Genomic DNA, 15,086 nt, shown 5'->3' on the forward strand with positions numbered 1-15,086 from the left:
CTTTGTATAGTGGGAACATTTATATCTGACTTACAGTCCTCAGGGACCATACTTTCCTTCCAGGCCAGTCTGTACATCTTCCATATCCATTCTGTTACAAACTTTCCTCTGTATTTCAGCATTTCACCACAAACTTCATGAAAACTTGGGGCATACCCCATTTTGACACATCATTGCTTCTAACACATCCAGCAGCTGATCCCTTCCTCCCTACTTGCCACATTCTCTTGGCCATTCCCCAACCACTTATACTTGTGCTGCTTTTGTTCCCAATATTCAGCAATTCCTGAAAATGTTCCCTCCGTCATCCCACTTTTTCTCCTTTCTCAGCCAACATTCTGCCAGCTATTTCTCCTTTCTCCACCAGCATTCTGCCATTTTCATCGTCACTTCTCTACTGCTTCCCCTATCGCCCTGATTTAACGTTGATCTCCTTTCAAAATAGTTTCTTACATTCCCTCCACTTTACACCCAGACCTCTTCCTAACTCCTCTTCCACTCATTTCTTACTTTCTCATACTATTTTCACATCTGTCCACTTGTGAACATATAACTTTTTCGTATATCTCCACATCCTCCATTCCTCTACTTCCCATGCAATCGCTATATGCTTTTTTTTTCTCTGGCACAACTCATATCGCCTCTTCATTCTGCCATGCTGGTTTTTGCACCTCATTACATCTTCTCTTCACCCCACATATTACCTTACATGCTGCACAGATTTCTGTGAGTATCTTAATCATGTCCCAACCTCCTCCATTTGGTCCTAATTACTGTATATCCACCCAGTTGCTCCTCCATTTCTCATTTGTATTCCTCCTTTTTTCATCCTCCTGTAGCCTTCCTACTGTCATTGCAGAAACTATTTCCTCCTGTCTTTCTCTTCCTTTGTTTACCCAGCACTTTTGCATCTCTTTTGGGCATGACTATGTAGTGATAAGGATAGTCCACTCTCCCAGTCTCTGTACAGTTTTGTGCCCAACACAGATCTTCACATTTGCTCATCCACAGACACAATCAGCCACTGCCTTCCATGTATCCAACTCACTACCCATACCCCATATCATGTGTCATGTATACCTGTGGATCATTTTATGGTTAAAAAAGTATTATTTAGTCCCCTTCCTGGCACAAATGTCCACAAGGACATAACCATTCCCATCCACATCAACAGGTACACCTCACTCTCGAACTACCCCATCCATCCTGACATTCCCCACTTTTCATTTCATATCTCTAGTCAAAAACACTCACTTCTCAAAAAATTTCTGTGCACACTTCCACTTTCACCCAAAACTTTTCTTTCACTCGAGTCATTTGGTCCTTCACTGGAACACATACACAAACTATCATCTGTGCTTATATTCCCATATTCATTCTGACTCATAATATCTGAGATCCATACTCCCTTTTACTCTCCTTCCATCACTTGCTAACAGCAGTACTTACACCCTTCTTTGCCTTCTCATTCACGTCTGCCCTAGCACTGATACCCAATCCTTACTCTCACTCACACACTCACCTCTTCATATGGTCTCATTCAGGCCACATATGTCAGTTTTTTCATCCTCAAGCACCTGAACATCTCTCTTTCTTTCACACCATTATTTGCACCTCTCACATTCCAAGTCTCCAACCTTATCGTAGCCTTATCTGTTTCTTTGTTGTCAGCTGTAGACCGATGTGGGTTCAAGGCCTCTTTGTTGTATTTTTAGTCAGCTAATTTTATGGGTCAGGACACTAACCTTCCACCAACCCACTTTGTTGTCACTTAGAGAACATGAATGGTTTGGTTATATGGTTTAACCATCCAGCACAGTGAGCAACATCTTGGGTTACAGGAAATCGTTTAGTTTGTTACTCAGTGTAAAATCACCTAAGGGTAGCCTTGCATCATGGGAGTGAATGATGGGCATCTCAACCAAATAAATGTGTTTCACTTACTCTGCATGCATCCAGTCTTGCCCCTTTCTTTTATTTCATAAGGTCAAATCTCTTTTCTTGATTATTTATGCCATTTTCATTAAAAGCTACCACTCATACTAGCATCTCTTTCTTTCACCTGGATGGCCCTTCTGTCACCTCTTAAGCCTTTATTCCACTTCCTGCACCCATGGGGCCACTAACTGGTGGCAAGCCAGACAGAGTTGTTTGCCCAGGAGATATGGGGGCCTGGACATAATGCTGATAAGTACAGAAATACAGAAATGATGGTTGCTTTAGGGATGGATTGATAACATAATGGTAAACCACATTTTTATTATTTGCACTGTGTATTTATATGTTTTTTTCACTTTAACCATTTGCATTGTCTTGCCACAGATGCACCCTGAAACGAGAACTTCCGGCAATTCCCCAGAGTGCCCAGCCGGAGCCTGGGGTGACGGTGGGTGGGTGTGGGGTGGAGCGCACCCAGTCACAACACTCATCGGACCTATATGCAGCAGTTGGTGATGTGGGAGATGGTTAGTGACACACATTTATTGTTCAGTTCTTTCCGATATATAGGAATTTAGTCCAGTAGCTCCTCGAGTCTGACAAAAGCGAATTCCAGTCTATTGAAGTCCGTTATATTGAGGTTTTACTATATATAAATATATACAGTATATATATAATATATATGACACCTTTGGAACTTACCAGCACACATATTTTGAGATAATTAACATGTTTATCTTCTATTGTTGCACTTAGTAATTTTATTCAGGCTTCCACAAGATAATTCTCTTCACCTGAGTGACATTACTAGTCAGAGGTTAAATGCTGTCTTGGTTAAGTCTGACACTGCTTGAGCTTCCCCTTTCAAGGAGAGTGTATGTGAGTGAGGTGGAAAGGGGGGAGAGGGAGGGGGAGGTCAAGGATGAGATGGAGGGATGGAGTGGAGAGGTATATGAGAGAGGGGAGTGTAAGCTGGGAGCTGGGCAGTGAAATGGCGGGGGACAGGGCGACGTGGAGGTGATTTGTTTGCGGCCACCCCTAACGGGATTAAGGCATCTGGCAATATTTAGATTGACAGGTATATATATAGATAGATAGATAGATATATATATATACATCGATATATATATAGATATATATATATATAGATAGATAGATATAGATATATATATATATACAGTAAAACCTCTACAATTCGTCATCCTTCAAATCGGAAACCTCTGCAACTCGGGAAGGCTCCAAAATATTAATTTAAGAAATCAAAATTCAAAAATTCCCAAAAATGCGCACATGAGAGGAAGAGAATCGGCAAAAATCCCCCCAACTCTGTCAGATGCTGAGTTGTACCAACATTCAGCAAGAGTAAGCCGGCATCACGTGTGCATGGGGATGTAAACAAAGCCTGTGGCGTGCCACATGTGGGCCAGTTTGCCTTTGTCCGCTGCCAGCTTTGCATTCTTTCTTCACTCGCTCTGCTAGTGACTAAGTGTTACACACTCTTAAGTGGATTGTACCTGCAGAAGCTAACCATGGCATCTTAAGTGCTACCCCAGTGTTTAAAGACTTAAACATTACAGTAATGTTTAAGTGTTTAGTGTTTAGTTCCCCAGTATAGTACAAGTGATAAATACATTACAGTAATGGCCTTTATAGTGTTAATTGTGCTTTACATAGTGTACAGTGTCAAGTACAGTACAGTAAAGGTGTGCCCAAAAGTGATCTTGAGCCCCCCTAACACCTCCAAAAACTACCAAAAGTCCTCCTCCATGCCTGGAATACACCTTACAAGTGCATGGAATCATGGTAAGGCAGCTTTTACTGTTTAGTGTAAAAACTTTTTTTTTTTTTTTTTTTTTTTTTTTTGTGCTGGGGGGGAAACTTAAAGTTCATCCCTACAACTTGGCAAATAGGCTAACTCGGCAAGGCTTACACTTGTATTATGCCGAGTTATAGAGGTTTTACTGTATATAGATAGGTAGATAGATAGATATAGATAGATAGATAGATAGACAGATATATATACTGTGTATATATATACAGTAACCCCTCCAATATCCGGATCAATAGAGCCATAGGCAGGTCCGGATAGTGGTCCTGTCCGGATATTGGGCCCCAGCTTATGGACTAGTACTTACGGACCCTAACTCTGAAAAACACCTATACAACTCCCTCTGGACATGCATAGCACCTATTTAAGACCCAAATCACACCAATAAGGGACATAAAAGACTGAAATAAATGCAAAAGAACCATAAAATGAGGTTTTAGAGGTGAGTTTATACAATATTAAACATTCTGGGTACTTACAAGTCCCTTGGTCTTGGACTGGTTTGAACCGCCAGTTTGCAGTCCACAGTTAATCCTCTGCACTCTAAATTCTAATTTCTTAACACTGCACAACACTGTAAATTCCTGTGTGTTCTAGTGGCAAGGTATTGCAGTTTATTCACTGTTTATTCACAAAAAACAAGCACCTGTGGCTTGCACTGTTATGAGTATCTGCTCTCCATCGGAGTTAAGCTGTGACTGTTGATGTTGGTGGGGTAACACAGTTGCCAGATCGCAACAGCCACATTACCAATCTCCTCAACTTTCATTGTCAAATATAACTTTTCATTACCAAATTCGTAAAGCTAGCATATATTCTTCACTAATTATATATACAAGTGGAAATACATGTAATCACTCTCCTTATAACTAACACCATGTTGATTATTTTCACACTATGTAGGGTAGCAGATTAATCAGAGAGAGCAAACAATCCACCATCTCCATCCTGTGTATCCTCATACATGTGAAAAATCCATTTGGTAATGCATTATTCTAATGCATTACCAAACGAATTTTTCATTACCAAATTGGCCCACACTTGGTAATGAAAAATACCAAATGGCAACCTGACAGGGGAGGGGGGAAAGGGAGGAAGGAAGGGGTGAAGGGACCATGGTGTAACAGCTGTTTGGCGCCAGGCGGGAATTTCAAATTATGGGAGGGAAAAAAAGTCAGATTTTTTTTCGAATTTTTTGCAGTTTTTGGCCCATTTTGGGAATATTGGATCCCAGGAGGATTATGTCCGGTTAGTGGGGATGTTCGGATATTGGGCGTTCGGATATTAGAGGGATTACTGTATATATATATTTTTATGCGAGGAAGAAGGAACCAAAGGCCATGAGCCCGCAGTAACAGTTCCCTCCAAGAGAAAAACAAAATACAATAGAGAGCCAAATTCAAGATCCGATCATTTTGAGATGCCTGGACACACTGCGTTTGAAAGACTGGAAATCATAGGCAGCAGGAAATGCAGACAGAGGGAGACAGTTCCAGAGCTGACCTGTTGCATAAATGAAAGACTGGGAGTAATGGTTAACTCTTGCATTAGAGAGTTGGACAGAAAAGGGATGAGAGTTTGTGGCTAGACGAGTGCTACACACCCGTCGTAGAGGTGGAGGAATGCAAGCAGACAGTTCAGAGGAGCAGTGGCCATTAAAGTAGCGATAGAAAAGAGATAAAGATGCAACAGTGCAGCGAAGAGACAGAGGTTGAAGGGAGTCAGTAAGAGGAGGAGAGTTAATGAGACGAAAAGCCTTTGACTCCACCCTATTAAGAAGAGCTTTTGTGGGGAGCCTCCCCACACATGAGAGTTGTACTCCACACAGGGGTGGATAAAACCCCTGTATAGAGTCAACAATTGTGCAGGGGTAAAGAAAGAGCGGAGTCGGCTTAGCACACCCAATCTCTTGGAAGCAGATTTTACAAGAGATGTAATATGATCTTTCCAAGATAAGTCCCGAGTAAATGAAACCCCAAGCATGTTCAAGGATGATGCAGGATTAAGCTGAATATTATTAAACATTAGTGGGTATACCTGTGGAAGATTTTGTCGGGTTGATAGGTGTAAGAACTGAGTCTTAGATGCATTAAAAACAACCATATTATTTTTACCCCAGTCAGAGATACGAGCCAAGTCAGACATCAGGTGTGCCATAGCCTCATCCCTTGTTTGTTAAAGTAACTGTTGAGATGGGCGTTACGGGAACCGTATGGAAAGGTGAAGGGTGGAGTCATCAGCGTATGAGTGGATAGGATTAGATGTACAGCTTAGAAGATCATTGATGAATAAAAGGAAGAGAGTTGGTGATAGGACAGAGCCCTGAGGAACACCACTGTTGATAGATCTAGGAGAAGAACGATATATATATACTGTATATATATATATATAGATATATATATATATACAGTAATCCCGTAAGTTTCGCGGATTTTTTTTTTTTACGGTTTTGCCCTCTCGCGGATTTTCTTAGTATTAATAAGTTCAACAAAAATATCCTTGAATATACGGAAAACAAAAAATTTTAAATTCCCGCCGTTTCCAATTGTAGCGCGGTAAACTCACGCCACCCTCTATCCCTTTCCCGCGGTCCCTCTGCCCTGCATCCCTCAGTCCATGCCTGTCCTCCTCACCTGCTTGGTGCACTAGTAACCGCGCTGTGATACAAGCCACTTGGCCTCCCACGTTATTTCCACATGGCCCCAGGACGTAAGCCAGCCTCACTGAAGGCTAATAATACAATCAGTAAGAACTCCAAAGTGACAAAACGATCAAGAAAAGGTATGACTTTAGCAGAGAAAATTGTGTTACTGGACAAGCTAAGAAGTGGCATGAGCTACGCCGCATGCGTTCGTGAGTATGGAGTGAACGAATCGACAGTGCATTACATTAAGAAAAGTGAAAAAGAAATAAGACATGCAGTTGCTAGCTGTGCATCAACGTCAGTAAAGGTGTCACAACATGTTCGTGATAATGCTCTGATTAAAATGGAAAAGGCTCTGAACATATGGATTGAAGATTTGAACCGCCGACATATTCCTGTTGACACAAATTCGATCAGAGAAAAGGCCAAGGATTTGTACAATCATTTCAGTGATGGAGAGAGAGATGGGAAGCACACATTTATGGCTAGCAAAGGCTGGTTTGAGAACTTTAAGAAGAGATTCTCACTCCACAATCTCAGGATTACTGGCGAATCAGCCTCTGCTGATCATGTGGCAGCAGAAACGTATCCAGCAGAATTTGAAAAATTAGTGAAGGACAAAGGGTATCTGCCGGAACAAGTTTTCAATGCCGATGAGACTGGGCTGTGGTGGAAAAAAATGCCCAGCAGAAATTTTATATCTCGAGAGGAGAGACAGGCACCTGGATTTAAAGCTCAGGAGGACAGAGTATCGCTGCTATTCTGTGGGAACGCAGCTGGTCATATGATCAAGCCTATCTGCTATACAGGGCTAAAAAACCACGTGCACTTAAAGGGAAAGACTTAAATCAGCTGCCAGTGTTTTATCGTAGCAACAAGAAAGCGTGGATGATGGCAGTATTGTTCAGTGACTGGTTCCATAACTGTTTTGTTCCCGAGGTTGAAAGATACTTGAAGGCAAAGGGGATAGACTTTAAAGTGCTTCTGGTAATAGATAACTGCCCAGGTCACCCTGAATCAATTAAATTTGCACACCCTAACATCGAGGTAGTTTTTCTACCAAAGAACACCACATCACTCATTTAGCCACTTGATCAGGGCATCATTGCTGTTTTCAAGGCAAAATACGTGGCACGAAGCTTTGCTATGATTAGACAAGGCATAGAAGAAGGAGATAACATCAAAATGTGGTGGAAGAAATTCAACATAGCCAACTGCATTATGTTAATTCAACAGTGCCATGAGGAACTCTCTGCTAGCTGCATCAACTCCTGTTGGAAGAAATTGTGGCCTTCAGTCGTGAATGACTTTGCAGGATTCCCAACTGTTGATCCTGAACTTATAAGAATTAAAAATATTTCGAGGACTGTCGGAGGTGAAGGGTTTTCTGACCTGCAAGAAAATGAAATTCGGGAGGAACTGCTGGGGAATGCAGGAGAAGAACTGACGACACAAGAATTGGAAGAACTGCTCAATGAAGAAGAGAAAGATGAAGAGGAAGAGGAATCTGGTAGAAATGAGTTACCACAGGCGTGGACACTAGAAAAGCTTGGGGAAATCACTCGCAGTATGAGGCATACTATCTCCCTGCTAATGTCGTATGACCCATCACTGGACAGGGCATTAAAAGTGAAGAATGGGATGGAAGCTGTGTTTGCTTCCTACCATGAAATAATGAAGGAGATGAAACGTGAAAGAGAGCAACTTCCAATAACTATGTTTTTCTCAAAGAAAAACCAACGCAGCCCTGCATCTGCCCTGCCATCTACATCCGGCAACTCATCCTCTCCTGCCTCACCACGCATGGATGATTCATGCATGGAGGACGAGTCAGCTGATGATCCCTCTCCTAACTCCCCTGCCTCGTCTGATGTCTTTGAGTGAAACTCTTCTGTAACTAACGGTATGTAAAATGATAACAAACAGACTTTAACTAAAAATACAGTGCTCGTCAGAAGTATTCAGCGTTGTCCGCCGGGCGCGCAATACTTATGGCCCAAAAAGAAACACCCATTTTGGGGGGTAAGAATTGAGCCACAAGTTTGAGCTCCGAGCATGACGTCACGGTAGCCTGAGGCCTTCTGATGCGCTGGTTGGTTCCCGCCTCAGTCGCCCACGGGCTGCCTGAGAGAGAGGAACTCCGCCGAGTGTCCCTCTCAAATTGCGCCATTTTTTACCGAGTGTCCCGCAGTGTTTTGGCCTTCAAAACTTTGTTATGGCACCTACCCGTGAACTATCGAGTGAAATCATATCCCAGATCATTGCTCTAAAGGAGGCAGGCCACCAGACAAAGGAAATTAGTGAATTGGTTGGTGTGGCACGATCGACAGTGCGTCGTTGGTGTGCGCGGTTTCGGGAGGAAAACAGTGGTGAAGTTCCCACAAAGAAACCGAGGTCTGGTAGGCCTAGGAAAACTTCCCCAAGGTCTGTTAATGTTTTAAAACGTGCAGTGGAGTTTAATCCTTGTGTGAGTGCAAGGAAAATTAAGGAGAGCAACCCAGAAGTGTTTGGTGAGGTGTCAGTGAGAACAGTGTCTCGTAGGGTGCATGAGCTTGGTTACACAAGTCACAGGCCTGTGAAAAAGCCTCTTCTCTCTAGCAGCCAGAGAATTCGTAGGCTTGCATTTGCTAATAAATATCTAAATTGGGGTGAGGAGCAATGGTTGTCAGTGTTGTGGTCTGATGAGGCAACGTTTAGTGTTACCTGTAACAGAGGAGCATGCAAAGGTAGTGACCCACTTGACCCACGGTATATAGAAAGCACAGTTAAACATCCTGATTCACTCATGGTATGGGGTTGTTTTTCAGGGAAGGGTTTGGGGAAGCTTGTTGTACTTCCCAAGAACCTCAGAGTGAATCAGGATGTTTACCTGGAGCTTCTGTGTGATCATTTACCAGACTCCTTCGAGCTAACAGGTGCACGAGTGTTTCAGCAGGACGGTGCACCTGCTCACAAGGCCAAATCGGTCACCAATTGGCTTCGTGACTGCGAGGTATCATTCATGACAGACTGGCCAGGAAATAGCCCAGACCTCAACCCGATTGAAAACCTCTGGTACCTCGTAAAGAAGAGTCTCCAAGGGAAGGACGTGAGCTCTTTGCCTAAGCTGGAAGCCGCCATTCGTGACTCCTGGGACAAAATACCCCTCCAGCACCTCAGGAGCCTCGCCCTTTCACTTCCAAGACGTCTCAGGTCCGTGAAGAAACGTAAAGGCTACCCTACGAAGCACTAAAGGTAAATAAAATGCATTATTTATATGTTTTTTCAATGTTGAAAGGTTTGTTTCTCAGGAGGGACGCAGGGCGCCCCATACTTCTGACGAGCACTGTATTACTGTACTTATAGACGTGAATTAAAGTTTTATGTGGTGCACACCTTGGAAAAAAAAAAAAAAATACGTACAGTACGTGATACTGAGCAAAAAAGTCAGGTAACAAGTTTAATAATTTCAACTTAACCCTTTCCCGCACGGTAAGTTTCAGTAAGTTTTCTGGTGCAGGAATTTTCACTACGAAGCCGCCCGGCCGGGGAGCGCGCGCGCGGCAAATTTGAGCAAATTTGAGTGAATGAAACACATTCTTGCCTTATTTTCGCCACCCAAAAATCCATGTATTCCCATGAAACCTATCTCCAGGTATGCATGGATGTTTGTTCTATCTGATAAACATGACCAAAACACAGGAAAACACCAGCAAAAAAAGTTATTAGCCCTGGAAGCATGGTCGAGTAAACTTTTTCACTTCCCAACATCGCCGTTTGAAGGTTTTCCATCATACAGGAAAATGATCTAATAAGTTTTTATAGAGAATTTCATCAGCTTTCTAACAAAACCAATCCGGTTGAGATACGATGTATACTTTTCGAGAAAATGGCCAAAAACTGAGAGCCATTTTTGAAAAAATTTCACTGACCTCTGAGAGCAAAGTTTTCCCAGGCACCTTATGTTTTTATTACACAGTAATATGCCCCAATTATCCAGCTTTCCCACCGTGATGGGAAAACCCCATACGCCTCATAGTTCTCGAGTAAATCGAAAAAAAGTACTAGGCACTCCGCGCGTGATTGACTTTCGTGATGCCCGCAAGGCATACGCAATGTTCCCGTCTACGTAACAACGAATTCTTATCAGAAATATTACATATTTATGTATTGTACATATGTAGAATTTCCTGCTCTTCATCAAGGTTCAAACGTGAAATCGATACGTCCAATAGTTTCCGAGTAATTGGCAGAGAAACAGAGAGTATTACTATTAGCATTTTTCAATGGTAATAGCCAGGAAGAGACACTCATTTCCACCGCCTTTTCTCGCACAAAACGTAACATAATGCTTACATTTTGGTATTGATCATACGTAGAATTTAGTGGTATAGATCATAGTTGTTACAGAAAATCGATGTCTAATAGTTTTCGAGTAATTGGCCGACAAAGTGAGGTTAGTACTCCGAGCGCTTGTCACTGATAACAAACGCGAGGAAAAAGAAAAAAACCCTCGCCTTTTACCCCCCAAAACGCTACCAAAGGCTTACATTCGGGTATTGATTATACGTAGAATTTAGTGGTATTGATGATGGTTGTAACAGAAAATCGATAAGTGTAATAGTTTTCGAGTAATTGGCCGACAAAGTGAGGTTATTATTCAGAGTGAATGTCACTGGTAACAAATGCGAGGAAAAACATTTCCCTCGCCTTTTACCCCCCAAAACGCTACCAAAGGCTTACATTCTGGTATTGATTACGCATAGAATTTAGTGGTATTGATGATGGTTGTAACAGAAAATCGATGTCTAATAGTTTTCGAGTAATTGGCCGACAAAGTGAGGTTATTACTCCGAGCAAATGTCACTGATAACAAACGCGAGGGAAAAAAAAAACATTTCCCTCGCCTTTTATCCCCCAAAACGCTACAAAAGGCTTACATTTTGGTATTGATCGTACATAGAATTTAGTGGTATTGATGATGGTTGTAACAGAAAATCGATAAGTCTAATAGTTTTCGAGTAACTGGCCGACAAAATGATGTTATTACTCCGAGTGCTTGTCATGTCACACAACATCCGCTAGGAACAAAAACATTTCTCTCGCCTTTTACCCCCCAAAATGCTACCAAAGGCTTACATTCTGGTATTGATCTTATGTAGAATTTAGTGGTATTGATGATGGTTGTAACAGGAAATCGATAAGTCTAATAGTTTTCGAGTAATTGGCCGACAAAGTGAGGTTACTCTTCCGATCGCTACCAACTTTTACACACTGTTTCTTCCTCACACACTGGCCTGAAGACTATGCTACTAACTTTTTTTTTCCCCTATCTGTACAGACTGTTACATCTTCCATGGATGTTTTTCTATTGTTATAACCTACTACACATAAACATAACTCTTCTATAGTTACTGCTGTGGAGATTTACTTTCTTTCATATGTGTAATCTGTAGGAGAAAATGGTTATTTGTCTGAAAGTGTGAGAGGTAATGGTAATAGATTATTACATATATCAACAAAATTTGCAGAACTCACTTCCTCCAGGGGTGTTGATCCAGTTAGACCAGGGATTTGAAGATGAGGAGTTATGTAGTGTGTGTGTGAGTCAGCTTCTTCCTGAGAGTATGAGGCAACGCTATTTTTAGGACACACCACACTCGTTCACGGAAACTCGCAGCTTGTTTGACGTATATTTCATACAATTCCATACGCATTTACACTATCAGAATCACAATAATTCCAGCCCTAAAACACCGGTAATTCTCCCCTCCCAACTTCAGGTTTGCCCCTTCACAACACTCTGTTTCATGCCACACATAATGCTTGCTGGCTTCATAATTTCACCAAGCCATCCACAGTATGTTTCACACAATATATATTTATGCCTTGGCTTCATTTATATACGTATTTCCACTCACGCCATACGGCCTATGGGGGGGTGGAGTGGTGAAACCCCGCTACACTGACCATGTGTCTGGCTCCAAGGCCCAACGATTGCTAACGGCCAGAATTGCTTTTCAATACATATACAGGTATGTATGTTCCATCGACAATATCACGTCACTATATATTCACATCCAATGTATTATCTCACTGAGTCAATAGGGCCTTTGCCTTGGGCAAGAGGGGGAGAATTATGGACGATTTAAAGGGAGCCACGAGCTGTCAAACACCACCGCCTGACTGCTCAACAAACACTGAGGTTGGAGGGAGCGGGCTGAGGCAGATAAGGCAAAGCAGTGTTGCCAATGACTTACCTCAAGAAAGCCTTGGCTACCCTATGACGCGCCCAAAAATCACGCAAATCGGCCTATAAGTTTTTTTCTGACGAATATTTTTGTACCTAAACCACGCGATTTGTGTGACTGTGCCTGGCAGAGTGCAGGCCGATGTCACGCGAATCGCGTGACTGTGCCTGGGAGGGTTAACTTGTGGTGTAATGATTGAAAAATCATTTTGTCAGATTGTGAGTCTTCGAGTGGTGTTGGTGGCTGGCAGCAAACAGAAAATAGCTGGCAGTGGTCGGGGGAGGTGCGACTGCGTGAGTTGGGGGACATACGACCATGCGAGTGTTTGCTATCACCAGTTACTGCATCTTTTTATTTTGTACTGTTTTGTAAATAAATGTGTAGATAATTGTGTATTACAGTACAGTGTTTACGTTTTTCCTTTATAATGGAGTATTTACTTTCAATCTTGTAAGAAGGTATTTCGGGATGAGTATGGAGGTTTCGGGACAATTCGCTGTCAAGGCAAATTGCCGTCACAACAAAAACAAGACAATTCGCCTTCATTAATGAAGATAGCTATGGACGACGCTAGAATATAATTCAAAGGCGACTACAGCGAGGAAGAAACAATTATTGACTAAAGGTGCAACTAATAAACAATATCCAGAGCCTACGCTATTGAGCATAGACTTTGCTGGATCCCCCTGAAATATAGTTATTAAAGTATCGATTAAATAATAATAAGTATATTTATAAGAGAATTGATTAATTAATAATAAGTATATTTATAGAATGGCGGGGAATTGTCCATGTTTTGAAAGGGAATTGTCTGATGGCGAATTCTCTCGCAACCAGTATGGACTTGGACTGTGTGATGGATAGCATGTTGGACATAAGTGCAAGATTCAATTGTTAATAGAGTATTCGCGTATTTGGCATTTCGCGGGGGTTACAAGAACGTAACTACCGCGAAATATCCGGGATTACTGTATATATATATATATATATATATATATATATATATATATATATCCCATTGGATCCCAGAGCTGCTGGGCAAGGCATTGCACTGGCAGTGTACTAAGTGTACCGCCCTCCGCCTATCGGCTCGTAGTCGCGAAGCTCATAGGTCCCTACCCGGGGGTTCCCTATTTTATTAAGATTTGAAAATTCCCAGTTTTGTCCAATACTCTGGACACAGGGTTCCAATGATATATAAATATATATATATATATATATATATATATATATATATATATATATGTATATGTGAGGAATTGGAAAATGTGAGTACGTTTAAGTATTTGGGTAGTGTGATGAGTAAGGATGGAGGTTTGGAGGGTGAAGTGCTTGAAAGGGTACAGCAGGGAAGAAAGGTTGCTGGTTCCTTGAAAGCAGTGATAAGAAACAGGGAAGTGAGCATGGAAGTAAAAAAGTTACTACATGACAGTATTGTGATACCAACTCTAACGTACGGAAGTGAAGCTTGGACGTTGTTGGAAGGACACAAGTCAAGAGTGAGAGCAGTGGAAATGAGTTATTTAAGAGGAGCTTGTGGAGTCACGTGGAGAGACAGGCTGACGAATGAGGATATAAAGGAGCGTTGTGGTGTTGATGTGGATGTGATAGGAAGCGTTGTGAGGAACACACTGAGGTGGTTTGGCCATGTGGAGAGGATGGAGGGTGAAAGACTGACGAAGAGAGTGTATGTGAGTGAGGTGGAGGGTGGAAGAGGGAGGGGGAGACCGAGGATGAGATGGAGGGATGGGGTGGAGAGGTATATGAGAGAGGGGGGTGTGAGTTGGGAGCAGGGTAGTGAAATGGCGGGGGACAGGGCGACTTGGAGGCGATTTGTTTGTGGCCACCCCAAACGGGATTGAGGCGTCTGGCAATAGATAGATAGATAGATATATATATATATACAGTAATCCCGCATTTTTTGCGGATTTTTTGTCTACGGTTTTGCCCTCTCGCGGATTTTCTTAGCAATAATAAGTTCAACTAAAATATCCTTGAATATACAGAAAACAAAAAATTTGAAATTCCCGCAACTTCCAATTGTAGTGTGGTAAACTCACGCCACCCTCTTTCCCTTTCCCGCGGCCCCTCTGCCAGTGTTACCATATCTAGCATGATTTAATTCTTTTAGCATAATTTTGATAAAATTTTCGAGTCTGGAATATTTTTTTAGCATATTAGAAGTTTTAGCATCATTCTAGCATAATTTAGAATGGAATGGAATATTTTTGGAATAATTTTATAAAAGCTACAAATCAGAGAGAGAGAGAGAGAGAGAGAAACGAATAAGGTAAGAAGATGTAAGGTTTGAATAGTTGGTTACTTTCAGTTTGGGCTTGGTTGGGTTGGATTTGGTTAGGTTAGGTTGGATTAGGTTAGGTTAGGTTGGATTAGGTTAGGTTAGGTTTTAGGTTAGGTTAGGTTTTAGGTTAGGTTCGGTTTGGTT

At 41.9% G+C, this 15,086-nt stretch overlaps 1 protein-coding gene across 1 annotated transcript in view; it reads left to right on the forward strand.

Moving 5' to 3' along the window:
• LOC145403727 (uncharacterized) overlaps positions 1-15,086 on the forward strand; it is a 307,526-nt gene that overhangs the window by 65,286 nt on the left and 227,154 nt on the right. Inside the window, exon 3 of the mRNA XM_080275407.1 lies at positions 2,323-2,465. Coding sequence (XP_080131533.1) covers positions 2,323-2,465 — 143 coding nt within the window. The remainder of the gene's footprint in view (positions 1-2,322; positions 2,466-15,086) is intronic.

The sequence above is a fragment of the Coenobita brevimanus genome, chromosome 61, assembly GCF_032717465.1.
Source record: "Coenobita brevimanus isolate Jiangsu-jjx chromosome 61, ASM3271746v2, whole genome shotgun sequence".
Classification (NCBI taxonomy): Eukaryota; Metazoa; Arthropoda; class Malacostraca; order Decapoda; family Coenobitidae; genus Coenobita; species Coenobita brevimanus.